Source organism: Haemaphysalis longicornis, unplaced genomic scaffold (assembly GCF_048455015.1).
Source record: "Haemaphysalis longicornis isolate Haplotype H1 unplaced genomic scaffold, Haemaphysalis longicornis Haplotype H1 scaffold_1, whole genome shotgun sequence".
In the NCBI taxonomy this organism is placed as follows: Eukaryota; Metazoa; Arthropoda; class Arachnida; order Ixodida; family Ixodidae; genus Haemaphysalis; species Haemaphysalis longicornis.
Window position 1 is genome coordinate 345,599,417 of NW_027526203.1, and position 27,475 is coordinate 345,626,891.

Consider the following 27,475-nt stretch of genomic DNA (forward strand, 5'->3'; position numbering starts at 1 on the left):
TCGACCACTGCAAGTCGTCGCGGGAAACTCCACATGCGTGTGACTGATACTATTTCGACGGTCAGGCTCTCGCGCCCCGTGGGCGTCTTGCGCTGTTCATATGGTTAGAGTGGTTAGATCAGTGGTTAGAGTAATTAGCTGCGAAATCAGTTAGGTGTTAAAGTAGCAGATCACCCCTGTCACACGGCAGATCGTTGGAGTGAACTAGAACCATGTTGAAGTATGCGTTGAAGCAGTGCGCCATTTGGTAAAAGGGTTGTCGTCCCGATGTGGTGGCGTTGGCGAAACAATACTACGTTGAGTGTTATACTGCTCTTTCAGCTACTATTTTTATTGACCAGAAGCTTTAAATTTTCCATGATCATTATAACATTCATTCATTTCAATCACTCTCTAAACGTACCGGGTCTTGGAACTGTCTGGAAACAATGGGATAGTTTGCAAGGTAGTTTGTCTGGAAACAATGTAATTAGTTTGTATGGTTTGCCGCATGGTTTGCCGTGTTGACAAGTCGAGAGAACTTTAGGGTCGAGAAAACTAATTGTTCAGGACTTGTTAGGCTAAAAGATGGAATCGTCTGATATAGAAAACCTCAATGAATCCTTGAAGACGTACGAGCAGCAAGTAAGCGATCTCTTTCTTTTCTGTGTTTTTGTCTTGACATGTGCGCTAATAATCATTCATTGCAGCTGCAAACTGTCGAACTTGCGTTGGCGTCCAACCCCAGTGAATCTCAAGCTGCGGACCTGTTAGAGCTGAAAAAAAATTTGGAAGAAGTAATTGAACTCACAAAAAGTAAGCGTTACGAGCCATTAATCGTGGCACACCTAATCTGTTTTATTTTACATTTTCCAGTGACATTGTCGGGGCCAGTAGAAGAGAGCGCGTCCACTGAGCACGTGGAAGTTCACAATGACACCGGTGACAACATCGACGAAGAGTTCGCAAAGTTTCAGGTGAGGACTTGTGCATCAGTGTTAAAAGTTGCAATGGGTATGCAACTTTTAACACTGATGCCAACCCCTGAAGAACAACCCATAAAGTAAACTTGTTGCTCACCACAGGAATAGGTTCCTCCGAAGTGAACGAAAGTTAAGATATTGCAGCGTTTAAAAATGGTTGTGGCAACAACTAACCAGGATCTATTGCCATTTTGTCAAATTCACTTAAAAGAAAATCATCTTTCTGTGTCAATACACTGTGTCGCTCTGTCAATACGCTTACAAAATACAAAACCATAACAAGGCCTCAGCTTGATTTCACTCGAATTACCGACACAGTTGGCACTCCTCAAGCAGAATGAGCTAATTAACGACGCCAATTAGTAGCTGCTTCGACTTAGGAATCACGCATCCCCAGTTAGTGAGGGTGCTGATGCCTGCATGTGTGTGTGGCACCTCTTGTGACAGAAGCTCTTATGACATCTTCGAGTGCCGTTGCAATGGGAGGCAAGAAAGCCAGCCAGGCCATTGAAACTGGGATGAGTAGGCAAAGGGCGCTTTTCGTTAAAACTGACCCAAGGGAATATCAATTTGAGGTTTGGAAACACTCTTTCAGTTGCGCATGGAATGCATGGAATGAACGTTGATATGGAGCCTGTGTCTACACCAACAGACATCCTGACAGTGAAATTTTATGGTTACCTCAAAGGCAGTTATTTCTACAGGCAGGTACCGTCTCTAGTAATTGGAACACGGGAACTGTGAGCAAACCGCGTAGGAGCGCCGTGTAGCTGCACCGACAGTAAACGGAAGGAGCTGAGCACGCATGCGCGCCTTCCTACGGTGATAACCCATCTATATACCTCTCAACCCACATCTTTTAACGTGGCCAAGAGCATTCTTTGCAGCATACTGGTCTCAGCGATGGCGCTGGTAGCAGAGACACATCTGTCTCTCACACATTTCCAGCGCACACGAGTTGCTGGAGGAGCGGTGCCATCGCAGGGGTCCGAAGTGACAATTTTTATTTTCTAATATTTTTAGGTGTGTCTGCTATCAGCGCCATCGCCGAGACCAGCATGCTGTGAACAAAGCTCCTTTCCATGTGGGTATAGGGGCATAGATAGGTTGTCGCTGTCAGCAGGCACGCATGCACGCTCTGCTGTCTTCGTTTACCGTTGGTGCAGCTATACAGCGCTCCTGTGCAGTTCGGCCACAGCTGCCATGTTCCAATTACTTGTGACGGCACCTGTACACACTCCCCCTTTCCGTACGAAGCTGGCACCCAACAGAAAGACATTCTGAAATCCCACTGCCCCTCCTTGCTCCCCTACCTTATGCTGTGTTGCATGGGGTGCTAAATATCAGAATGTGTAGCAGTCCACGCTCTTTTCATGGTTTGTAAAGGCAAAGTCAAAATTATTTTATTATGTGGCTATCAGGTGGGTGGGACATGTTATTGGAAGCAAAGAGTGAATGTTAGATTCTTGTACAAATAATAGTGTGTCTTGCATGCTCTCGCTACATGTGCAAAGGCTTCATTTCTCAGAACTGCAAAAGCCAGTTCTTTTTTACCACAGTATGTGATAAAAAAGGCTAGCTCTGGCTTTAGATTTGTCTGTCCGTATGTAACAAAGACCCTGTGCCTCAAATTTTTTGTATAATGCTTTTGTTCTGTTTTTCAAATTTGAGCTGCAAGCCACAGTGATAGTGCCTGCAGTATGGCTTAGATGCATGAGGGCATTCTTTTACACGAAGGCTCCAACACCCCTGGCCTCAGGGTAGTTGGACCCAGCGTGCTCAGGGGGAAAGCTGCTTGGCCGTCTTGTGGTTGTATCTCCAGGCTCCTCTGTGCCATGCGCCGTACAGTTGGTGACAACAGGATGCGATTGCTGCGGCGAAGTTGTAGATTCATGCCCGTTAATGACTGATGAACCAGCCAAGCAAGCAGCTGGAAACAAGATCGCTGGTGTGGTTGTCCAGTGGCAGTCTTGTTACTGGCTGCTTAGCTATTGCTGTCTACCCCCTTCCTCCCCCTTCACTTTTGGTACGCCCCCAGAAATAAAAATTTTAGACAACACTCATGCTAGGAAAGCATCCTGAGCCTGCCTGTACAGATGTTGGATGGGGATAAAAAAGCGCCTAGTTTTGTAAGGAAGTAATTTGTTAGTACCATCACATTGTTTTAAGCTTTTTGAAGGCGGGCTACGTGCAGTGAAGCACATTTAAGCAGCACACTGAAGGCAAGACAAAGAAGGAAGGCCGGGCAGGATGATGGAATAAGTATATTTCACTGCTTCTGAAACCAACTCGCCTCTAACATACAGGTCCGCGCAGAAGTAAATGGAGCATGGAAGTGGTGGCCGCCGAATTGCATCGTGGCTCCGCCTAGGAACGCCAGCTGGGAGAGATGAGTGGCGTTCTGGGGATGCGCCCTATCCAATATATTTTATCGTCAGTCTGCTGGTGTGTCTGACTGGTTGGGACAGTTTTCAAAGGCGAGCACTAAACTATACAACGGCGCTGTATAGACTATACAATCAGCAGCGACCGAAACCGCCGCTGTTGAGTTCGAGGAAGCTACGCGCTTGGAAACCTTCCTTTCTGCGTGCTTTATATGCAACCATTGATGCTCTGCTCATGGGCGGCATAGCATTGCCTGCCTATCTAGTTTCCCAGGGCCTGCCTTTGTGATACAGTACAAAATTAAACAAACCGATAACAAAATGTTCCTTCAGAATATAGTAAGCATTTTTTGAGGGCAAGTCTCTAGGGAATTTATTGTTATATCAAAAAGGAATCCCACTTCTGAGATTGCTCTTTTATATCCAGTTACTTTGTTTGCTCCTAATGCCTGTCACTTGGCTCAGGGATATTCTGACGAAGGTAAATACAAGAATTTAGTACCATTACCATTCCACTTTGTGAAGGTGGATGACCCACAGTACTTTGCACGGCCTGAATGCAACTTGGATAGCACGCCCTATGCATGTCGTGATGTCACCAGCCAAAGAGACCACGCATTGCTATTTCCAGTTTTATATGTGGTGTATTATTTCGTTTGTATATATACTTGGCTACAGCGCCATCTATGGATGTCGCATCAGTGATCAGCAAAACGAGAGGCGCCTCAAGCCGTGAAGCACGCTGGAGGTGTGCAGAGACTCAAGTTACCTGATGAACTTTTCACTCAAGCCCGGGCTGGGCCAGGCTGAAATAATTATGCTTCGGTCAGGCCGGCCCGTCCTGACAGCCCATGGTTGGCCTGGTAAAGTAAAGCGACTTAGGTTTTAGCAATGCTTATTGCTTAGATTTTTTATAATAGCACAGAACTTACACGTCGACATTGTGGCTTAAACGCGGACCTGATTTTTCACATTCCATGGGTCTTACCTGCGATACATTGGCATATGACAACCCAGTAACTCTCCAGCATGTATAGGAAGGAAACTATGATGAGTGCAATCTGCAACTGAATTTCCTTAGACGAACTGAGCAACATGTGGGACTGAGCAACACAGCGCCTTGTGAAGTAGAATGAATGCCAATTGACTGTGACTTGTTTCCGTGTCTAAGATAGCGCGAAAAAAATTCCAAGATGGAACTCTTCAAATGGCAAACACTGCATCAAAAAGTTGCCTCTCCATTTATTTTCTGTAGAAGTGCCCTATTGTATGCCCCACCCTGAACCAACAAAAGAGAAGCTCTTAAAGGCTGAGGTGACAATTTAACTTAAGGTTTGCTTCCTATGTTGGGCTGGGCCAGTTAAACAGCCGTAAGTACCGAGCTCAGGCCAGGCCGGGCCGGGCCCGGATACAAATTTCTGGCCCATGCACAGCTCTAAAGCACGCCTCGACAATGCATAGGAGGTGAGTGGAGATGGAGAGGTTGCACCACAGCTTTGAGCGGGTGCACAAGGATGCGCAGGTGGTGAGTACAGAGGGTACATCGTTGCTATCTAGCTGTGTCGGTGCTACTTCTTCATCAATGCACTCAGTCTACACAATCATCGATCTCCTGGAAACTAGCATATAACAACTCCGCTCTAAACCGCGTGCCCGGGAAAGTTTCACATGATAGGCAGGCAATAATACGCCACCCGTGAACAGGACATCGATGGTTGCACTTTATAGCGCGCAACAAGGCACATTTTCAAGCGCAGAACTTCCTTGAACCCAACGGCGGTGGATCCGGTCGCCACTGATGGCTGCAAGCGGCCATGTAACCAGTGCCGTTGTATGGCCTAGTGCTGGCCTTTGAAGACTGTCATGCCCAGTCAGACACGCCAATAGAAAGACGGTTAAATGAATCAGATAAAGCATATATGTGCAGTGTGCACACATCCCCATACCCAGAGCCCCGCTCATTGTTCCTCGTCCGCCTTCCTGAAGGCACCACGATGCAATTTGGCCACTGCTTCCTTGCCCTGTTAACTTCTGCGTGGGACCTTTACTGACAGGTTATATGCGCACATGTCCTTTGCTCATGAGTCTCGAAAGGTATATTTACGGATTCTTGGCTGTCTGAATAAGGATTCGATATCGGATCTCTACCGATTCTCTTGTGTTGTCCTTTTGGGCTATAATTCTTTTAGGCTATCATCAGTTTGCTGAACGTTCAATTTTGTTGGACGTTGTGTTCAAACAATGGCTTCCATGTGATAAGCACTTCAGGTGGCCATCAGAATATTGATGCCAGGCATTCAGTGGCCGCTATAACGAACCTTTGCATGCAGCAATATATCTCTGCATGTCTCATAAGCACCAAGCCTGTATAATGTGACAACAAAAACATAGAAATGGCACGGTGATAAGGTCCTTTCATCCAGCTTCCAACTCAAACTATGGAACAATATGCATCTGCCTGTTTGTGTTCATGTGAAGTATCACAACATGTGCTACTACCAGAATTCATGAAAAATCCTCTCATGTTTCCTAAGTTATTTGTTTCAGAGGCACTCATGTCAGTGCATATGTGAGTGATGTGGTTATATTTTTACTTGACTCATATCAATGGGGCAGAGTCAACCACAATAGGGCTGGCCAAACACAGTGCAGACAGGGCAAGTTGTGACGGCCTATGCTTGTAGCCATCAACCATCAATATGACGATCTCTGACAGTGCCAAATGCATTTGTGGCGAATGGCATTTAGTGGACAACTATGCATGTTTTTCTGCTGAGCCTAGGATTTTGCCCAGTGTCTCATCCCTTCCCTTCCCATTATTTTTCATGTAAAGGCTATTAAAATTGACCCAAAGATGGCAGCTGTGTGTTAGAGGTACATAGGTAAGATGTGCAGTTTGTGTCGCCTCTGAGTTCGATGTTTCACTGTGGGCATCAATGCAGGCAGAGATGGCTGGCCTTGGAGCTTCATCGGAGCCTGCCAGCCAGCCAAGTCCCCCTGACGAACATCTTTCCAAGATGCTTGCAGAGTTGGAGGAGCAGTTACTATGCTCCAAAGTGCAGGCACCTTACTCCAAAGGCTGGGGCCAAATCTCGCACCACAATGCCATTGTTCATTCTGTTGAGATGTCTGGCATTACGCATGTCGATGACATCAAAGTCAGTGTGAGTGTTGCTTTTCTTTTTATATGTGTGTAGCTTACAATAATTAGCATTGAGGGGCTCGTTAAACACAGGAAGGAAAGCCAGGAGTCAAGAATGCCGATGTCATAGGAGAAGTGTCTCATCGGTTTTTAGTGTGGGAGTATGAATTTGGAAATGCTAAGTAAGTGGGGAAAGACGTGCACCACGGTTGGGCCCACGAGCCCACAACCTTAGATTATGCGTCCGATGCTGTACCAATTCAGTTACCAGGGCAGCTTTATTCTTCCCCACTTTCTGGGGTATTTATGTTTATGTAAGTGTACCCTACGCTGGTGATGTGATGATGTTTAGTGGCTTTCACTTTGTAATGGGGTTTATCGCACAGTGACCTTAGTTGTAACGCTACTGTAATGGGGTGGTTGCCAGCGCCTGGCTGGCAACTAGTTGGGAACGTCCTTTTTAAAAAAACGAAAGGCCTTGGCTTGAGCACCTAGGCTTCTCAGGAGCGGCTGACAAGCAGGTAACCCTGCTATGCTACCTATTTAGCTGCTGGCTTTCCATTTGTGTGTATACATATATATACGCACACACTTCCACAGCAACATATGTATTGGGTTTTATGAAGGAAGGCAAGGCCTAAGCTTTAAATAGTTACAATTTGCACGGCTCTTACATTAACCCTTTCAGGGTCAATGACGTACATGTATGTCCCCTGCAAACACCCTCAATAATGGTCAAGGAACATACCTGTATGTCATCGCTTGTATGTTTAAAAAGCGCTCCTTTTTTGATCATTTCTCTCGCTTTGCATGTACTGCCTCACTGCAGAAATACGAAAAATTTTTCTTGCGCCGATGACTCTTCCCTTCTTTTTTTATGCTTTATGCTTTTTTTTTATGCCCAAGCTTTCGCTTGTGCATCCGGTCATGCGCGGGCACGCAGCGGCTAGATTCGGTTTCGTCCTCCGGGCACTTCTTACTTCTTGCTCCCGTGAAACTTTTTTAGAATTTTTCTTGTGTTACTCATGAATAAACCACGTGTATATAACAACACAAAGGATTTTTTTGTCACTTTATTGTCACCCTAAAAGTATTATGGCAATTCTTTCTCAAAATAGATTTGTCTAAAGAATTTAAATCATCAATAAAAAAAATCAACCTTGGGCTGTTGCATTTGACAAAAAAATTTGACGCTCAAAGGGTTAAAGGGACTCTCAAGGCAGAATGAAAGTTGCTCTAGATTAGCTCACCGAGAACGCGAATATACGACTCTTACGCATAGCTTTTCTAAAATAAGGTGGAAAGAAAAGCAAAGACAGGCGTCACCACCACCGGCCATACTCTGCAACTTACACCAGAGGTGGTTAAAATTGCGTGCGTGACAGGTGTTTTAACAATATGCCTTCACAGGTTTATAAAAAATTAACTGGAAGTTTTTGTAGTGTCGTGTTTTGAGTGCGGAAGAACAAAAAGAAAGGTAGAAACAATATGATGGGAGCCCAGATGATGCATCACGCTGCAGCCCCAAACGCTAACTGGTTCGTTTGGGTTTCGGTGCAATACTCGACCAGATAATTGTGGGACCCTTGTGCAGTACTGCGGGCAAAGCCACTTTTATTATGACCCTCTGCAGGCATTTACTGTGCTAGAGAAAAGCACAGGAACACCTATTTTGGACGAAGTCAGTGTTTTCAAGTGTACGCAATGCCTGGTACACGCTGCACGTTCCTTGGCATCCGCTGGGTGGTGCTACTCATCTTCGCGTGTGTCGATAACGCTATGCTAGGAAGCATGGCGGGGGCTGCGTGCAAGTGGTTGATTCGACGCCAACACTCACTCTTTTTCTTCAACAAAGTGTCAATACTGATCATGGGTCCCGTGAACAAACATCTTGCCTAATGGTCTGGAGCAGCAAAGGACGAGGGAGTTTGGAAAAGTACGTCTGATTTGACTGAAACTGACGAAACCGCTTGTTACGTGGTAGCGTTGTATTCGGTTGCTTCTATACTGCTACACATCACCACCGCCTTGCTTCCGGTTTATCATGATGCAAACAGCAGCTGCAACAGCCGCAGTTTGTGCCATGAATCATTGCGAGGAAAATGAGGAAGGGAAAAGCTTTGTTGGACTAGCGATTTCACAGCAATTAAGGCATCTTTCCACACCGAATCAGCACTAAAATGGCTTTGGGAAGGTCAGACTTTTATTTAAAATCAACTTGCTGGTTGTCTTTTGTGTCCCTTTAAACTGGAAAAAAGAACAAAAATTGGTGTGTGTGTATTGTCATTTCACCTGCAGTCAGAGCCACAAGCCTTTGTAATTTATTAAGAGCCGAGGCAATCAACCATATCAACATGCCATTAGAAAACATCAACAGTATCGGATAGTGGCAACCTGTATCAATGGTGACAAAACGTTGCCATGTCTTCCCAAGCCAACTTCACCGAGCAGATTGATCATAACGTAAAGCACTTGCCAATGGCTTTTGTCAAGTGGCACAGGGATTGGGGTGCTCACCTCTTTAAGGTGGGCTTTGCTTTGCGTACTAGCATTAACAAGATTCTTATGCCCAGGTAGTGTAAAACGTGAAACTCTTAATCTCATGGTTGTAGGTTCTTAGTTGAGTGAAGCTAGCATGTGGGATCTCAAGGATGCGACCCCTACTAGGCATGCTGGAGCAGGAAATGCTGAGCTGTATTGGCTACATGGTGCTGTCCCAAGACTCGATCCTGAGCACTCCTGTGTGGTAGAGAAGCTTTACCACTACGGCAACAAAAGGGCTTCATTGCAGAGGAGGTGCAGGTATTACGCAGGCGTACGATTGTCGCTCACTGCGGGAACCAGATAATCCATTTTGATGCTGATGTCTGTGCTACATGGCCGTTTCAAAAACCTTCCAAATTCTCTCAAACCAGTTGTCTGTCTAGTGCCGCAATAACTATCCATAAGGCACACTTGTGAATAAGTGGTCAACTGTCTAGAAAGTTGCCTTATAGCACAGGCATTAGTCGAGCGCAGACCCTATTATCTCGCCGTGGTAGCCAAGGAGTTGGTGTTTCCTTGCAATCCCGTCTGATGCGTGCTTCTAAGCTTGGCTTGTGGAGGGGAGCTTTCTCCCTGCGGAGGGGAATTTGGTGGGAGATCAATCAGAGGCTGTTTTCTGCTGTCACCGATTTCACATCTAGTGAAATGGTGGGGATCAACGTGCCATGCGTGGGCGGCAACAGAACAGAGCTTTGCGTGGCTTAACCCACAGCAGGTATAGGCCGTGTCACCACATGGACTTGCCTTGTCGCATCACTGGAGCCTCATTAAAAATTAGGTTCCATTGCACATTCAGCTAGCTATCATGCTGAAGACGGTGAATTATGCTGTGATTATCAACCTTTAACATAGTTTTATTTTCCAATCTTGAGAGTATTTCAGATTTTCTTTCATCTTTGCTTTTACCTGCTTAGTGATTATCATATTATGGTTATTTGAAATCATTTTTTTCCTTTTCCTTGTTCACACTTTGTTTTTGCAGGCAACAATAAGCGAAGAAGTGACGTATTTCGTGATGCTTGATTTGGCCAGCCAGTTTGGAAGAGCTTTATCTAGTTTTCCAAACATTACAGGTGATGTTCACCCATCCTACAGTGCAAGGCATGAAGCCGTGCTCGTACTTCCTAGAGGGCCGCTGCAAGTTCAGTGCAGAGAAATGTCATTTTTCACACGGCCATGCTGTCTCCCTGGGTGAGCTGCGCGACTACTGCGAGCCCAACTTTGAGGACCTCAAGCCTGGCTCCAAGTGCCTTGTGCGATCCGGTTCGAAAGACCTGTGGCAGCTGGCCACCATGGACAGCATTGACCAGGACCCTGGTCACATCATAGTCCGCTTCACCCACACGGGGAAGACGACGTCCACCAAGGTCGAAGATGTGTTTCCCCTGAACATCAGCGAGGCAGAGGGTGACTCCAGCTCCGACGACAGCTCTGGTGACTCCGGAGGGGACGTGAATCGGGCACCTGTCGCCAGTGGAAGCGGGATCGAGGCACCCATGTTGGCGTGGTCCTCGAAGCGAGCAACCAGCTCTCCGCTTGGGGCCTGGGAGAAGCACACCAAGGTCTGTTTGGTTCCTGCACATTTTGTGCATTCCCCCAAACAGGGAAATTACCCTTGATTGTCGCTTCCGCATTTCTGACACTGTTTGATACTGTTTGCTGTGCAGGGCATAGGATCCAAGCTGATGGAGAAGATGGGCTATGTCTGGGGGTTAGTTGACATACTTGCCTCGGGTTTCCCTGTTGCGACCTGCACGTTCAAGTGTGGCATGAAATGGCCAAGTGCGGCAAAATGTGTGCAACATTGTTGTGTCACCAGGCCCCTGATGCAGTGTTTGCAGGTTTTTGCTGCTGGCTGTAGTTGAATGGGCTATCGCTGTCGTGTTTTCTGGCAAATTTTCACTGAGCCTTTAGAAGAACAAAACAAGGGTTTTCTTTATATGAACAAAACTGCGTACTGTTTTCAGTTGTGCTACTAAAGCACTTGTATTTTTTATTATACTAAATGTTTTCATTTGATCAACCTAGTTCGAGCACCAAGGCAGTCAACAATTTGTTCTTGTAAATTTCAGTAAATTACTGTGAACTAAAATTTTTTGGGCTGCCGAAGGCTGTGCACTCAAATTGGGCAGGCTATGGGCAGCACAGAGCTGTGCAGCTTGTATGCAGTTTTTGTTGTGGTGGGTTTGATTCTCGGCAGTGGGAGCCAACACAGGTTAAATGGCAACAGCCATGTGTGCAAACTCTTGCTGCTCGTTAAAGGTCCTAAGGTGGTTTAATTTAACCCACACCTTGTGGTCAGGGTGTCTATGGACAGAGCGGCGAGCACCCGAGCTCAGCAGGTGGCCCCAGGGGTTTGAGTGTCAGTATCGGAACGAGAGAAGCATGAGCCACAAGTGTAAATCTTTGCCCTAAACTTGGTTCACCCCGCCACACTTGCAGTGTTAGTTTGTGTTTTGAGGTCTTCAATTTTAGAGTTGACTGCAGAGCTATGCGTGGTGCGTTTTTAAAAAGCACCTACATCAGGTAGTTTTCGCAGTGCTGCTTTAACTTTTGACTGGATCCAGTGGCTTAAGGTTACATCATATATAATTAAGTAACTGATGTGATTTGATGAAGAAAAAAAAATACTGGTGCTTTTGTAGCATGGCTACTGAAATGTGGGTTGCAGGCACATTGCAGGTGCCCTGTACGAGTACTGAGGAGCACAGGCGTGTCAGTATGAATTCTACCAAATAGCATCAACTAGTTGCAGTCATTATCAACTAGTTGCATGTTACCAGCAAACAGTAACAGTGTTACTGTTACAGTTACCAGAGCCAAAAAATTAACTGTTACAGTTACCAAGTTTTCACAAGTAACTTGTTACAGTTACAGTGAAAAAGTAACATAGTTACTTTTTTGTTGCTATCAAAAACCAAATAATTCAGTTTATTTAACAGAAATGCACGAAGGCATGCGGGTAGTCAAAAGTGGTAAAACCCTGAATGAAGGGAACCAAAAAGGAGGCACACTTAAGTCCAACACCAACAATCATTGCACCCTTTGTTGGCTTTAGTGTCGGGGAATTTATTTGCAAAACTTATTGTAACTTAGGATGAGTTGTTTCTCAAAATTGGCATCCTAGCTTTCCCTTTTTTGGAGGTGTAATAGCCAGTTCTTTCTCTCTCTCTCTCTCTCTCTCTCTCCCTCTCTTTCTCTCGTTTTCGCTTCACTCACGACGATGGTATAAAGTGAAGAAATCGCCTTAAAAACCCACCTCCAACCTCGGTCTTCTCCAGGAAAGATAATTCTTTTAGTGGCGGAAAGGTGAAAGGTGGAGAGGATATGAGAGAAGAAAATCTGAAAAAGTGGAGAGCGGGAACTGTACATCGGCTTTTACGACTGTTGCTGTTGGATATTTTTATTTTTTTTATATATAAAAAAGAAACTAACTGTAACGGTATTTCCTATTACCGTTACCACTTAAAGAAGCAACAGTGTTACAGTTACAAGTTTCTAAAAAAAGAACTAGTTACCGGTAACGCATTACTAGTAACTAGTTGGTAATACGGCTGACCCTTGTTATAACAGGACCAGACATAACAGGCCCCTATCAGTTTCTTTTATGAGTACAGTAAAAGTTCGTTAATTCTAACTCAAAGGGGACCATAAAATTGTTCGAATTAAGCGGAGTTCAAATTAGCGGGCGGGTGCTAGAAAGAATGGACATCGCGCCACACTGCGCGGGCAGAACACAAGGAAGCCACCTCTGGACTCGTGGTCGCTAATTAGGCCCTGCAACACGTTTTTGGCAGGTGATATTGTAAATAATGTTCATGGAGCTAGAAAAGCGACTGGCACCGGTGGCACGGCGCCCACTCCGAAAGCAAAATAAGTTGCTGGAGCAGCGTAGCGCGCGCGCTGCACTGCTATTTTTCTGTTTTGTTTTTTTTTTTTTTCATTTCTAGTTAATTTGGTTTGGTTTGGATTCGCAACACATTGTAATCACTCTGGGCCGACTTCTGCAAGGAGCGATGGTAACCAGGGGATCATAGTTCGAATGAACCGTTCTGGGTTGCGACGCGTTCGAGTTATCAGGAGTTCTCCCCCATTGAAATATATAGGCCTGTGCTGGGACCAGGGTGTCAGTTCGAATTAACCGTAAATACGAATTTACTGAGTTCGAATTTACGAGCTTTTACTGTATTTACATTTTAAAAGCAAAGTGATTCAAGTATAATTGGGAAAGCACATAAATCTTTCCGTTGGCATTTGGGCTCGATATGTGCTAGTAAATGTACTTTCCCTAGCTTCAGCACTCGGCACACATACTGCTTTCATCATTAAACAAGCAGTAGTCTGTAGCAAGGGTGCAGCGGTTAAGGTCTTTTGAGCCGGGACTTTTACGAGATCTCAGGGGCAGTTCTTCATGACCCGGGAGGTATAAATTTATTTTTAGCTTTCCAGTACAGCTCGTGATAGCACAGGTGTAGCTTCCACACGTTAAACCCTGACTTTGAATTCGAAGCAGTGGTTTCTGAGCCCATCAAGTGTTGCTGTAAAGACTGACAGGCAGGATGTTTTCAGCAGTCGTGCCATATAAGTTGTGATTTTATAATGCTGACACAAGTGCCTGTCCTGATCGCCTATCTTGGGCACACTAAATCTATCCCCCTGTGCATTTGATTTCCTGTAAAGCTTCATCGTTGAGGGTTTTTTTAGCACCCGCTGTGCTAAGTTAGCACAGACCTTGGCTTTAAAGTGGTGTTAAGATATTGACTGCACTGCTTTTCTTACCACTCAGTTTCCATGATTACCCACAGCTTGGCTTCTGTGTTTGTGGTGCTCATTTTTGGTGGAAATCAGTGGGTGTCTTTTTAAGGTTTATTTTTATTTAAAAAATTTTCCCTTATCAGAGGTGTATTTTTGACGCACTTTGAATTATTTAAAATTTGGAGTTTAATTTTATTGTATGGCGATTTGTCAAGTCAAAGACGAGCTAGTAGTATACAGACAAATGTGTGTAAATAACGCGATTTGAATGGCGGGAAGCACTTACAATGAGCACAACCCTACAGTTAAATGTAATTGCATTTATCGGAATAATGTGCCTACATTTTGCCTAATTATGTAGTGTTCGAGCTTGTTTTAAAATAAAACAAGCATATTAACAAAGTTCGTATCAGTGATGCGCTCCTTTTGAATTACTTGTAGGCCTTTGGTTATGGTTCTATAGGTGGGAGAGAGAGAGAGGGAGAACAATCTTTAATGAAGACTGGTGATGTTAGCCGGGCTAAAATGCTTAACTTGCTACACTAGATGAATGTGGTGACATTGCTAATGTTTATGGGGATGATGTTACAGAAGTTGAGGGGGCACATGGGTCTTTGGGACCGAAAAATGGCCCAAAAAAGCATTTTTTTTTTAGGTATCACTTTCTTTTTTATTTGCACAGTTTTTCCCCTGAAAATTCTGAACGTGGAACAGTACCAGGTACTTATAAAAGCCATAGAGGCCCGATTTGAAAAAATAAATAAATATTTTCCCCATAATTCTCCACTTTTCACCACCAGTGGTATCGCAGTGATACAAAATTCTTTAGGGGTACATCCCAGCATGTAGTGCAGCTAAGAAGGTCATTTCTTCTGCACTGGAAAGCTGAATTTTTAAACCATGCAATATGGGGAGCAGATTTTGCATTTTGTGTTTCAGTAGTTTTCTGATTAGCATTGTTTTTAATTGGTTAGCAGGAGTAGTTCAAACCTAGAAGTTAGAATTGATGTAAACATGTATGTGATTGCAAAACAAAAAAAACTGCTTCCATAAAAGCTATTCCACAAAAGATTACCAGCAAGGCATGAATAGATACCATAAGTTATGGAGATTTCATTGTCCACAACTTATGGTATGTATTCATGCCTTGCTGGTAATCTTTTACTGAATAGCTTTTTTCCTATTGTTCTCAAGAACAATGTAGCTTTTTAATTAACTCAGAAACTAATTACCTCACATGAAAACTTAGTTACCTTTATCATAGCAGTTCGGCATGTCAGATTGAACTAGCAATGTAGCTTTTGCCACGATTTCCACAAAACTGGAAAGCGGATGGCTTTAAATAAGTATGTCCTCAGTCCATCGTGAAAAGCATTGCTAAAGCTTAGCATATACTCTTTTTGAAAAATTTATATTGCCAAGAGAGATTTTAATCGGTGAAAATTTTGTCGGTGAATGTTATTTTTGCTCCTTTTTTTTTAAACATTGACTCTTTAGCCAGAAAGCAGAAGACTTATGATACAGTACTCTCAAACTATTCAGTTGCATATTATGTTTATTCATAAAGTATCTGATTAAAAATGATAGGACATGTGCAGTTACGAGTGGCCTGGTTTCATCGTGGAGACAAAAAATGCTGAACTGGGTCTTGGTCCAATTTGGAGCTGTAGTTTTTGGAGGGTTACCTTTCTTGTTTGACCCAAATGAAAAAAAATGTTTTAAAGTGAAACCCAAAGCAACCTTTTTATGCCCCCCCTCCACTCCAGTTTGAACATTCGTATGCTATGTAAAAATGAACTAGGTAACAAAAGTAAGGACTGGCAAAACTGCTGAGCTCCATGTTAAAAAAATCAATTTTGTTTGTGTGCCCAAAAGCATTTATGTTTGTCAGAGACCCAAAAGAGGCTGTAACAAGACTCCAAAAGAAAGCGAAGAGTCCGATTAAGACCTTTAGAGTGAGCCATTGTATGCAGTTGCATGTATGTGTTCACCGTGTTAGCTACTGCAAGCGTTTACAACACTGCCACATGAACACTGACTGCTCTACACAGACTATACCTAAAAGAGTACTGCTTGGCTGCTGTGAGCTGTACCTTCTGCTCTATTTTAACGCATTTTTGAGGCAGTACCATCACTGCTTGTTTTTGTGTGTGCCATTGTCCTGATCAATTTTAAAATTTTAAATACTTTTTATTTGGCAGGCAAGGCCTGGGCGCTAAAGGCGATGGTCGGCTAGAGCCCATTGAAGCTGTCGTGTTACCTGCTGGTAAGCTCACAAGTCCATACTATTGATGGGGCACTACTACTGTACCACCCTCCTCCCTCCAATAGTTTCATGGGCCTTCATCCATGAATGCAGTCAAAGGTTCTGCAAACACGCATGCTCGCACCTTGGAAACCTCTGCGCAAGATACTTTTTTTTTTTTTTTTTTTTTTTTTTTTGCACATGCTATACTTTGGGCTGCCTAGCTCCACACGCAGGAACAAAGGAGTTATATAGCACTGATTCCCACTTTTGGTAGTTTTTGTTGCATGTAGTATGTGGGGCCATTTTAAGCAAGGGCTCGTGCTAAGATTCAAAAACAAGAAAAACTTGTTATATATTGGATTTCATCAAAGCAAGGTTCTTAATATTGAGCTTGAACCTGATCAGTTCAGAGTTTTTTTATTTTCAGGCTCAAGTTTTCACAAATTCAGCCGAACTGGAAGTTTCCAAATAGTTTGCAGCTACCAAATTTTGCGAGCTAGAGGGAGCAATTGCACATATTGAAATACCTGATATTGCCGTATGGCTGTTGCCATATGGGCAGTGCTGTAGTGGCAATAACCACTATGGCTAGTGCCCTAGGGGTTAGTAACCCTTTCAAGGTCATAACTCTGAAAAGTGGGATTGTCAGCTGTGGTAAAGTGAAAAATGTTAAACAAAAGTGCCGTGTGCACGGTCATCTAGCAGAGGCCCCCTAACTGACTACTAATACTTCGTACTTCATCATGTGATGAGCCATAAGATTCGAAATCTTGGGGGAACATTAATCAGCCAAAGAATTTCCCATCCAATCCCCCAAACCAAGCCACTGTGCATTGCTATCTTAGAAAGCTTCACGCGAGTGGAGTGACGGGGTGTGAAGAAGCAAAGCAAGCAAAATGCCACGAAACCTTCAAAAGGAGGGGTGGTTGGTTGCGTAAAAATCAGTAAATGGCCGTGCATTCCCAAGGGCACTGCAACTTCAATGTGCCTGTACAGCAGTGACTATGTGGGTTGTGCAATGCTGGCTGCCGTACTTGTACACTAGTGAACGGGAAAGGTGGTTAACGGCCATTTGATAGTGGTTGCAGCCAGTTTGCTTATTTACTGTCAGCTTTGCTCTGTCTTGCACACAGAGTCAGGTAAGATAGATGACTGGTGTCAATAGTGTTGTGAACAATAATAGGTCACAATCAATTGTTTTTTGTGCAGTGCAGCCTACATATAACAGTACCGCATGCATCAAAATGTCGATTTAGGGATTTCTTGTTCTTCTTAAGATCGTAAGCCTTCTCATTCATTTCAGCCTGCATTCAACATTAATTATTTTAAACGATAAGCTTATTGCTTCTGTCAATATTGTCGAGCTCACCTGCAATGGGCCCACTTGTAACAAGCTCCTGTCCATTACGGACAAAGGTTGAATTACCATAGCAGTGCATTTTAGTTCACTAAAAGCCAGTTTATTACGCAAGCCCTTCTTCCAGTTTATTAGTCACTTCATTCAAAATCCAACAAATGATCTGCGATGTTCAGGTTCGTTACAGGCTCACTCTGCTGTATTTATTATAGATCACACTGTTGACAAAGTGTGGCTTCAGGTACAAGTATTGGGAAGGAGAAAGCAGAAAAGGAGATTTTGTAAGGTACAATTCTGATGTAATGGCTCAATGAACAAAATGTCAAACCTCCTCCTCTTCACTTACTACTACGAGCAGATTATATTGCTTGCCATTTCAGCATCTAGTAATACCATTTTCACATTTTGCCAAGCTTTTTTGCTTAAATATTTTCACACCTGTTTTGTTCTTTGTTAGATTTCTGGTCAATGTCTCTTCAACTTATCATCATTAGTGTTGTTATCATCATCATCATCATTATAGTTGTGCTAACTTGTGCACTTTTTGTGCAACATCACCTGGGTATCTTAGTCCACCAACAAAACCTGCGGTCACAACTCTTTCAGTGCACTTCTCCGACAAAGCTTTTGTTTCTCAGGATCCTGAGCACGTAGTAGAAAATTCCTTAAGCGTGAAACTTACCTGAGCATGGGCATATTTTTGTGTGTTCATTACAACCATTTATAAAATAGTTTCCAGGTGGCAAAAATAAATAACTTTTGGATCGTAAAGTTTTGTGCACTCATGCAGCCTTCTATGTTGAAACTGTCAGATGCACGATATTCTGTTCCAAAAGGGGAGTTGATCAATAGCTAAGTTGCTGTGTGGTGGATTGTTAAAGAAACTGAGTAAGGTAAGTGATTTCTTGGGCTGCCGTGGCTTCTTTAAATATCATTTCCAAAGGCTAGATTTGAATTTATGTGACTGCTGACCTAAAACAAAATGTTCGAATGTGTGGGTAAAAAATATACAATTAAAGCATTTTGAGTAAAAAGCAGCAAAAACAAATAAAAGCAGTTACTTTTGGTAACCGTGCCACCAAATCACCATGGTGCTTAGTGCCTCAGTGCTAACAGGCCATGGCAGAACTTGGCCTGAATAGAAGCTGATTACCTTCTTTTGAAATAAAAACATGTATTTTTAACATCTATAACCACCTCCGTCTTGTAGATGTGGTTATTTATTTTTGAACTTTCTTTTTCCTTTCCCACACCTGGCTGCATTCCTAGTAGTGGATTGCTCACAAATTTAGACTTTACTAAATTTGCTGAACATTAAATGCCACTAAGCAGCTAAGAGCAGTTCTTTTGTGCGTTAGGGTGGATAAAAGTGCACTGCATTCAATAACTGAATGTTACGCTGCAGGCAAGCCACTTGACAAATGCATCGAGCTGAAGGAACTGAACATGGCGAAGCGCTCTGCCAAAGCGCAAAAGAAGATGTTGCTCAAGAAGAAAAAGGTGGAGGAGGAGATTGAAAAACGCTATCATGCGCCTAGCAAGTCTGAAACGGTCTTCGACTTCCTAAATGACCGCGTCTTTTTGAAAAAGGGTAAGTAGGTTTTTTCAGATTTTGAAAGGCCCTATCTCTGTGCTTTTGTTCTCTTCTTCGTCCCCCTTCCCTGACCCCTATGAGAAGCGTGTTAGCAGCTCACAGCTTCAACAACTTTGAAAGCACTAACTCTCACTTGTGCAAGCACATCACACGCTGTTTTTTGTCACACTTGGCTGAAAAAGGTTGCAAAGCGTGCGTCCCAAGTCACGTGTGCTATTGAGTTTTGTCGTGGCCACATTTATTAGGTTTTGTGACTAGGCCCCTCGGCACCGACCGTAGGTATGGCAAGACAGGCAGGTTGGGATTTTGGCTGAAGGCTGCCTCTTTTTTCTAGCCCGATGAATGCTGCAGCTTTGAGGGCACTGCACTAACTCAGTGAGTCTGTGTTGCAGGGTGCTGCTGATTGCACGTCGCCTAGTACTTCTCCTCATGACCGAAAGGAAAATGCCTTGTACACTCATGGTAATATAACGAATTCAAATGAAGAAGGTGGCCAGCTAAGCATGTTTTTAGTGTGACATTTTGACAAAACCACTAAAAAACAGACGAGGGCATGTTGAGCGCTCGTCTTATGTGCTTTTTGTGTTTCTCGCTGCTTTTTAGTGCTGTTGTCAAAATACCGAAGTCAACGGGATGGCATATAATTTGATGTCAAGGAAATTCAATAAAAATGGGAAAGCCATAAAGAAAAATTACAGTAGCTGTCAAAACAAACGGGGACATCGCAGAAGCCTTAAAAGAGATGTGTTATAAAGCAAACCTTGCCGGTGAACCACTTGGCAGCATTTTTTCTCTGGCAGTAGAGGAAAAAAAGTGAGCTCAGTTGATTGAATGTTTTTGCGGGGCATAATAGTCCTTTTCACAATTAATGCAAGCACCGTGTTGCACCTTATGGCCACCCCCATCAGTGTGGGGTGGCTCTCTCTCGCGTTATGGGTACTTCTAAAGGTCTTGGTCTTTTCCTCTTCACCTTGGCCATGCACACTGCGTCTAGCCATCCATAACTGGAGCTGCAATGGCAGCATCTATGATCTATGTTCAGAGCCGTGATGGCTGCTTCTGAACCGGCACTATATTCAGGTACAACTTAAAGACAGCAACGAAAGTTGCCCCTGCGCCTCTCGTAGCTGGCTGTTCTGCCTCATGATGCAAAGAATGCATTACTGCTGGTATTTTGAACACGACACGAGTCGTTTCTGTGATTTTCTATGTGAGAAAATGCAGACGATGTCATGCATTACGCACAGTGTCCTTCTGGAACACACGCACAGTTGACATCTTGGTTTGTTGCTTCGTCAGAGTGAAACACTATATAAGCAATTGCCGTTCTTAAAGGAGCCATGAAGAGAAAATGCAAGTTGGTTTTATTCGAAAGGTTTCGTGTTTTATAGTGCCCCCAGCGCTTCTCCGGATACAAACGATGCTTTATTCACTGAGAAATTAAACAATTTAGGTTAAAATTTTGATTTTCCCGCTCAATCGTGCGTTTTCGTGGTCCCAAGTGACATCACTGAAACCGACCGCTCTGCAGCCTAGAGTACCTTCATTCACGCATCCGCCGTACGGGGTAGAGACACGTATACGCTGGCGCCGCCATTTTCGGTTGCTCGCTCGCCGCCGAAGCAAGTCATTGTGTCAAAACCGAGCTAAAATTATCGCCGCAACGCGGTTTACTGAAGAAGTTTGAATCATATTGTCTGTTTCGCGTTGCTAGGTCTCGTGGGAAACGAAAAGAATAACGCGTTGAGCCCGTTGGCCCAATTGCGGCGGCACGGGACCGTTCAAAGGTTGTCTCCACCCTGTACAGCGGTGTAGGTTTGTTCCTGCGTCTCTTTACGTTCCGTAACCTAGATGGCGCCACCATACCGTGGCAAGCGTTTGGTTTGTTTTTGTCCGCATTTAAACCTGGCTTGTTTTTGTTCTGGGAGAAAATATTCGCTCCCTGAAACAGTGCTCGCTCGACAAATGGGGTCACGTAAGACACCGTTGCTTGCGTCAATCGGCCAGTGTCGTCTGAGACAACCCCAAGCCCCGTAGTGCTGTGCAGCGAAACCAAGCATGCTGTGCGCAGTACGAACAGCAGAACGCACCAGTACTTCTATGTTTACATGTGCTTTCGTAACTTCCACTGTTTGTCCCATCATTCTTATTGCTTTGTAAAGAATGTGCCCTAAATTTAAGCGCAAATCGCTCGTTCGTCTAGTTTGTAAGTTCTACCTAATTTGTGTCTGCTTCTGCCAGCCTCCGCCAATCGCAGAGCTTAGCTCATGTGACGACATAGGTTCTGTTGTGGGAAATGAGCTGGTGGGTCACATGACCATTCCCGTTTTTCCTAATTATGTAGCTTATTTGAGCAAAGTTTACGTTAAAAGTGGTGTCAGTATGATTCTAACGAGACAATCTTTTGAATGAACCAAACTTGTGTTTTCTCTTCATGGCTCCTTTAACTTGTACCCACGTTTAGTGGATTTATGGGAAAAGGAAGGGAAACGCTGCCGAGTGGCACACGCCTTGGTAGCTCGCGCCGTGGAAGAAACAGCCACATGTGCTTAGCCATCCTGCAAGCCATCCTGCAAGGCTGGCCTTGAAGGCTAGCTCTTAGACGCTGAAGGAAATTTGTTTATTATATTTGGTTGAGTGCCCTTCGTAGCAGTCAATCAGATGGAGCATCTATAGTGTGCACAGCACTCGTGGATTGAAATGCGAAAATTGAGGGTTAAGTAGTGCATGTACTTTTAGCGTACACAGTCTTCAGTTCCCGTCACATCAAGGCAATAATAGCGGGTGTTCTTACATCAGAGCCACCATCATCTTTGTTGACCAGATTCTTGGAGACATCACGTGTTTGTCTCAAGCACAGGTTGGTATGCGAAAATTTTAATGCTGGCTTTCAATCCACGAGTATGTACACGCATTGAAAAGTTTTACCTGCAGTGGTTGCTCAGCGGTGCTGTTTCTCTAGCACGCGAGTTTGATTCCCGGCCACGGCAGCTGCATTTCGATGGATGCGATATGTAAAACACCTGTACATAGACATAGGTGCAGAGGTCCAGGTTGTCTGAATTAATCCGTTCTCCCTTGCGGCGTTCATTGTAATCGTATTTTGGTATGTGATACCCAAAGTACAAAATCTTGATGCGGTGCATAAAGTTCTAATAAAATAATCGTACAATCACTATTAGACCTAGCAAAAAAACCTTTCAAACAATGCGGGCAACTAACATGAAGAAGCGTGTGGAAGTGAACTCAGAAAATTCTTTTTAATCCTCTTTTCTACACTTCACGTCGGAAGTATTAACGGCCACACCCATGGCTTTAAGCCCGAGCCCGGCCCGGGCCCTCCGCAAAACGCTTCAGGCTGTCCGGCCTGGCCTTTCGGGTCAGCCCAGGCCCGTGCAGTGCTTTAGTTTACTCTGTTGTTGGAAAAGTCAAAATTTCTCATTTCAATCTTTCATGCAAGTTACTATATGAAACACTATGTATGAAACATCTATTGCACCCTTTACTCAGCCCTAATGTGTGTCCAACGAGTTTGCGATGAACCTGTGTTTGTCAACTTGTCTGGTGGCCATTGTTGTCCGTGTGCTTATGCTCTTTCCATTTTTAATGCTTTTGAAGGAATACTTTTCCTTTGTGTAGATTTTAAGCATTATTAATCCTGTAGCACTGCTCAGAAAATACTTCTTGACTGGTTCTTTCCCATTTTCTTTGCACATTTTGTTTCTTGACTTTTTGTCATTGCCATGTGTCCACCACATCTTTGTTGAAAGGTCAGCAAAAGGAAACATGCATTTCCAGAGAGGCAGTCTTTTTTTAACTATTTCGTGACTGCTGAAAAATCTGCTGTTTTTGGGTGTTCGACCAGGAAATATTTTTTTCTTGCCACAGGCAATAAGTGATCTGAAATGTAAGATACTAAATGATAGGGAAAGAATAGGTCTTTATAACAGTAATAATTTCAAACAGATTTATAGCTAATTTTATTAAAAAATTAACAAAACCAAAAAAGCAACAAAAAGAAAAACAGAATGATGAGAACATCAATGCCACTTTCACAGGGTACACATAAAAAATTTTTGAATTTGAACATAAGAGCATTATAAAGTAATACGACAAAAATGAGCTGTGTACATACAAAATTGTGTATACAATTATATAAACCCTAGTGCCTACTGGCTATTTTTGGGTGGTCCAGGAAATATTTTTTTCTTGCCACAGAAAATGATAGATACTAAAGTGTAGCCTATGATATGATAGAGGAACAAAGGAGCTTTCCAACAGCAATAATTTCAGACAGCAGATCTATTACAAGCTGTGTAAAAAAATTAACAAAGCAAAAAGTAACAAAACGAAAAACAAACTGATGAAAACATCATGCCACTTTGCACAGGGTGCACGCAAAAATATTGAAATATGCAATTACAACATAAGGGCCTTATTAAGTAATACTGCAAAAATGAGCTCTGCAAGTAGAAAAGTTATTTACATACATACAGTTATATAAACACTAGTGCCTACCAGTTGTTTTTGGGTAGTCCAGGAAATTTTTTTTTTTCTTGCCACAGAAAATCATGGATGCTAAAGTGTAGGTTATGATATGGTAGAGGAAGAATATGGCTTTCCAACAGTAATAATTTCGAACAACAGATACATTAGGAATTTTATCAAAAAATTGTGAAAACAATAAAGTAACAAAAAGAGAAAAATTGATAACCTCAATGCTACTTTGCACACGGTAGACATAAAAACAATTTGAAATATACACCTTGAACATGAAACGCTTACAAAATAATACTGCAAACATAAGCGGTGTAAGTACAAAAGTTGTTTACATACAAAAATATAAATATAAACACGAACAGCCACGTGCTGCTCCGGTGCAATACGCCAAGGTCAACTCCAGGCCGCCTTCATGGAGAAAGCTCGACTCTCTGTGCAGTCGGCGCGAAACGGTCTCGCCCGAACGAAGTCTACACCCTGCAAATGAGAGCTGTGGCCTTTAGAACACAGCCGGATCGGTTTACAACAACGCGCGCCCACGATAGAGCGACCGCACACCTGGCGATGGTCTGGGGCGACTTGATACACTTTCGCTGACTGAAGGAAAGTCTGACGAATTGAAGTCATCTTCCGTATCTGTGCTGCTACCGTCGTGCACAGATTCAAGCTCAGTTTCATCGAAATCCGTCGAAATTTGCCGTTCACGCGAAGCATCGGCGAGCGGCGCCGACACCATAACTGAAACCATGTGAGGTCGTCTCCCTGGTAGCGAAGGACATTTAAAAATCCCCCACGCGGTGAAAAAATGAAACTCGAAAGCGAAACTGATAAAATACTTCCTCCTTTACTATATAGATGGTGTGAGCGGTCCAGAAGCGCTCGGAGAATGCCAAAATTTGAATTTGTATTGATCGATAATATACTATCGATGGGAATAGGTGCGGTCACGAAAGTGTTAATAGCTACTCATGGGTGTCTTTTTCACTTGCAGATGTCCCGGATGCGAAAAATAGTGCTCGAGCCCTAAAGTCTGCATCCTCCAAGAGTCTGGGTATAGAGGTATGGCTTTGAAACTTGGTCCTTCATTTTACAAGAGTCGGTGCCCGTTTGCTGAAGTGCTCGTTCTTGTTTCTATCATGTGCAGGCACTTCAGGTCACCGAGGCTATTAAAAAAGCTGAGCGGGAAATTGTCCGACTGGGCCAGGCGTCTGCCAGGAACAAAGACAAGTAAGCACTGCAGTCGGTAATCCTTGTGTTCGCACTGTATGGAGCTGGTGCTGTGACAACATGCTCAGATGTTGCATGGAGGCAAAACTAGAATAATTGAAGCTTGAAAAAAGAGCGGGTGGGCGCTTAGAGGTTTAACAGTGTTCGTAACTGCACTGCTAATGAGTGGTATGTAAAAGCAGGGGTGAGACAGCTGCACATATTGCGCAGTTTTGATGCAAATTTGTTTTCCTGTGCCAAGCTGCTCCAATAGCTTGAAAATTGCCAAAATTGTGCCAAACTGCTTCAAAACAGTCAGAGAGCCAAGGATTTTAACACTCCCGTCAGTTTGAGTGGGGGAAAATGCTTACTGACGGCATAATTTTCCAGCACCTCCTAGGTGATGCTGTTTGTAAAGGTTTAATTGATTGATCATTCAATAAAAAGACGCTAAAATTGTCCCCGCGATAGTTTTTTCTAAGGTCACAATGTCGGGTTGCACATGTTATATTCTGTGAGTTTTTGAAGTTTTCCAATCGAAAACCATTGCAAAGCCCTGTAGAAAAAATACTTATGTTTACTGATTTCGGACTCATTGCGGTGTTATAAAGCTCTGAGTTATTGCTGCCTTTGACAGCGAGCTTGCGAGTGGCGGGAATGGGATGATTGACATTGCAGAAGTGGTGGCGCAGGCTACATCGCCGCAGATGTTCAAGCAGTGTCCAATAGCGGGATGGGCTACAATTGCACGCTAGTAATAATGGTTGATCTATCTGAAGTGAAATTTTTTGCCAAGGGGGAGAGGTGGCTAAACATACCAACGTTTCTCAAATTACGATCGTAGTGAACGTGCACCTTGGGGAATGAAATGGGAGGGCTGGTGGGGTGCAACGACTGTCACCTCGCTTTGGGCAACTTATGCCGTGGCTCCACACTTGTGCGTAAAGCCGAGTCTGGGATTACAAAAATAATAATTTCAGCATTCACATGATAATAAAAATGCCTTACACTTGCTTAGTTTTTCAATTTGGTGTTTTTAACGGCACTCCACGCTATCTATGCGTAGAGCCTAAGAATTTAAAAATGGTTTGTAAAAAGGTAGTGCAGTTCGTACCTTCTGATACTCTGGTAGAAACAACTTTATTAAAAGGCTGTTTCAGTGTTATGTACATTCAAAACCGATTAAAAAGTACACCCCCCCCCTCTGAGTTACCAAAAATTTTATATTTTAGGCCCCTAAGGTGACATAATAAATGTCGTGAACTGCTCCAAATCAAGGTTCTTCTGCTCTTAAATTGAGATTTTGCTGCTCCAAAAACTGCTCCCGAATATGATTCAGCTGTCTCACCCTTGAACATGTGATGTTGTATTCCATTTTGTGCTATTTAAAGACAAAATTCAAGCATGTGCAGGCATAAATTACATATCCAGCTCTAAGAGCATTAAGAAAAATACATATACCGTAAAACCTCGTTACAAGAGACACTGGTTGTAAGAGACATCTGAATGAAAACAGCTTGGCTGGCTTTCCTATGTTCGCCATGTGAGCAACATCACATACAAGAGACCTTGGTTACAAGAGACCTGTTTCCTGGTTCCCTTGAGTGTCTCTTATAACGAGGTTTCACTGTATATAGGGGGGTTGCACTTGTAAGCGTACAGGCGTCACTTTGTACCCTGGCTTCATGTGTTTGCCTGTGCTGCCCTTTGCAGGGACAGGGTTGTGTACGCACAGATTGAGAAGAAGATTGAAGAACAGCGGGAGATTATTCGCCAGCTGCAGTCTAAAGAACGCTCGATCTTGGCTGAGCAACAGAATCGCAAACAAAATGAAAAACTGAAGGTCTTTTAGGGTGAGTTGCTTCTTTCTTTTTTCAACTTTATTTTATTTTGTAATTAGGTAATTCGGTATTTTGCTGTAAAGTATCTTTACTGCTGGCGTTTACAATTCTTGGTTATTTAATTTTTGGCCTAGTTTTGTCGTACTAATTCCTAAGATAGCGTGGGGATCATCCTCGTAAACTCGTTGTCCTGTCAGATTAAAAAAAAAAACACTCAAAGGGGGGTTTCATCAATGTTTGTTTTTATGTACCTATTCTGAATCCACCGCAGTCCTGCTGTGATAGTGGCAGTGGCCATTTTTAATGGGACAAAATGAAAGAAAAAAAGACGTTCTATGATGTGCATGCAGCATTTTTTATAATGTCCTTTTTTTTTCTTTTTACAGGTTGTTCCAATCGTCTAGTCAAATCATCAACTTCATTCAGTTGCACCGTAAAAGTATACGTGCATTCATCTTCTTCTCGAACATAGCTGCTTTTGAAGCGGATTGGGAAGTTGTTTGTAAATTATAAGCAAAAATTGTGTACAAACTTCAAATAAAGTTGTTTTATACGTTATAAAAAAGCAAGATGGATGAGTGATTTAAAAGTTTCTTTGAAGGGGTTAGTAGGTTTCATAAGGCATTTGCGAGGTGCCAGTTTTTTAAAATTCATTCAAGAATGTTTTTGCGGGGATAGTTGTGTTTTTGTACAGAGTAGTGGCAACGTTTTTTGTACAGGTGACCTAATGCAAGGCCGACGTTACTCGTCAAAATCTGTTGTTCATGCCACACACCAAAATCCTACACACTCCCAAGTTGAATTGCAGTTGACCCACAAGTGCAATAACTGTGATAATTTTTACGTTGTCAAAATAATTACCAAGACTAGTAACTAAGTTCACCAATACTATTCGTCCCACGATCGAACACAGTCGGCCCCTGGCGGCAGCGGGACGAACCG

The 27,475-nt window shown here is 43.3% G+C and overlaps 1 protein-coding gene across 1 annotated transcript; it reads left to right on the forward strand.

Annotated features, from left to right (window-relative positions):
* Positions 1 to 471: 471 nt before the first annotated feature.
* Positions 472 to 27,120, forward strand: LOC144153489 (zinc finger CCCH-type with G patch domain-containing protein). Its single transcript, XM_077685130.1, has 12 exons — positions 472 to 624; positions 690 to 795; positions 856 to 956; positions 6,289 to 6,510; positions 10,106 to 10,594; positions 10,700 to 10,743; positions 15,989 to 16,053; positions 18,798 to 18,983; positions 24,478 to 24,545; positions 24,631 to 24,713; positions 26,406 to 26,545; positions 26,920 to 27,120. The coding sequence occupies exons 1-11, from the start codon at positions 568 to 570 to the stop codon at positions 26,542 to 26,544; spliced, it is 1,560 nt and encodes a 519-aa protein (XP_077541256.1). The 5' UTR covers positions 472 to 567; the 3' UTR covers position 26,545; positions 26,920 to 27,120.
* The last annotated feature ends 355 nt before the right edge of the window (positions 27,121 to 27,475 follow it).

Coding starts and splice junctions, on each gene's coding strand:
- LOC144153489 (XM_077685130.1), top strand. CDS start 568: ATGGAATCGTCTGATATAGAAAACCTCAATGAATCCTTGAAGACGTAC. Junction 957..6,288: donor AAGAGTTCGCAAAGTTTCAG/GTGAGGACTTGT, acceptor GCATCAATGCAG/GCAGAGATGGCTGGCCTTGG. Junction 6,511..10,105: donor TCGATGACATCAAAGTCAGT/GTGAGTGTTGCT, acceptor CAAACATTACAG/GTGATGTTCACCCATCCTAC.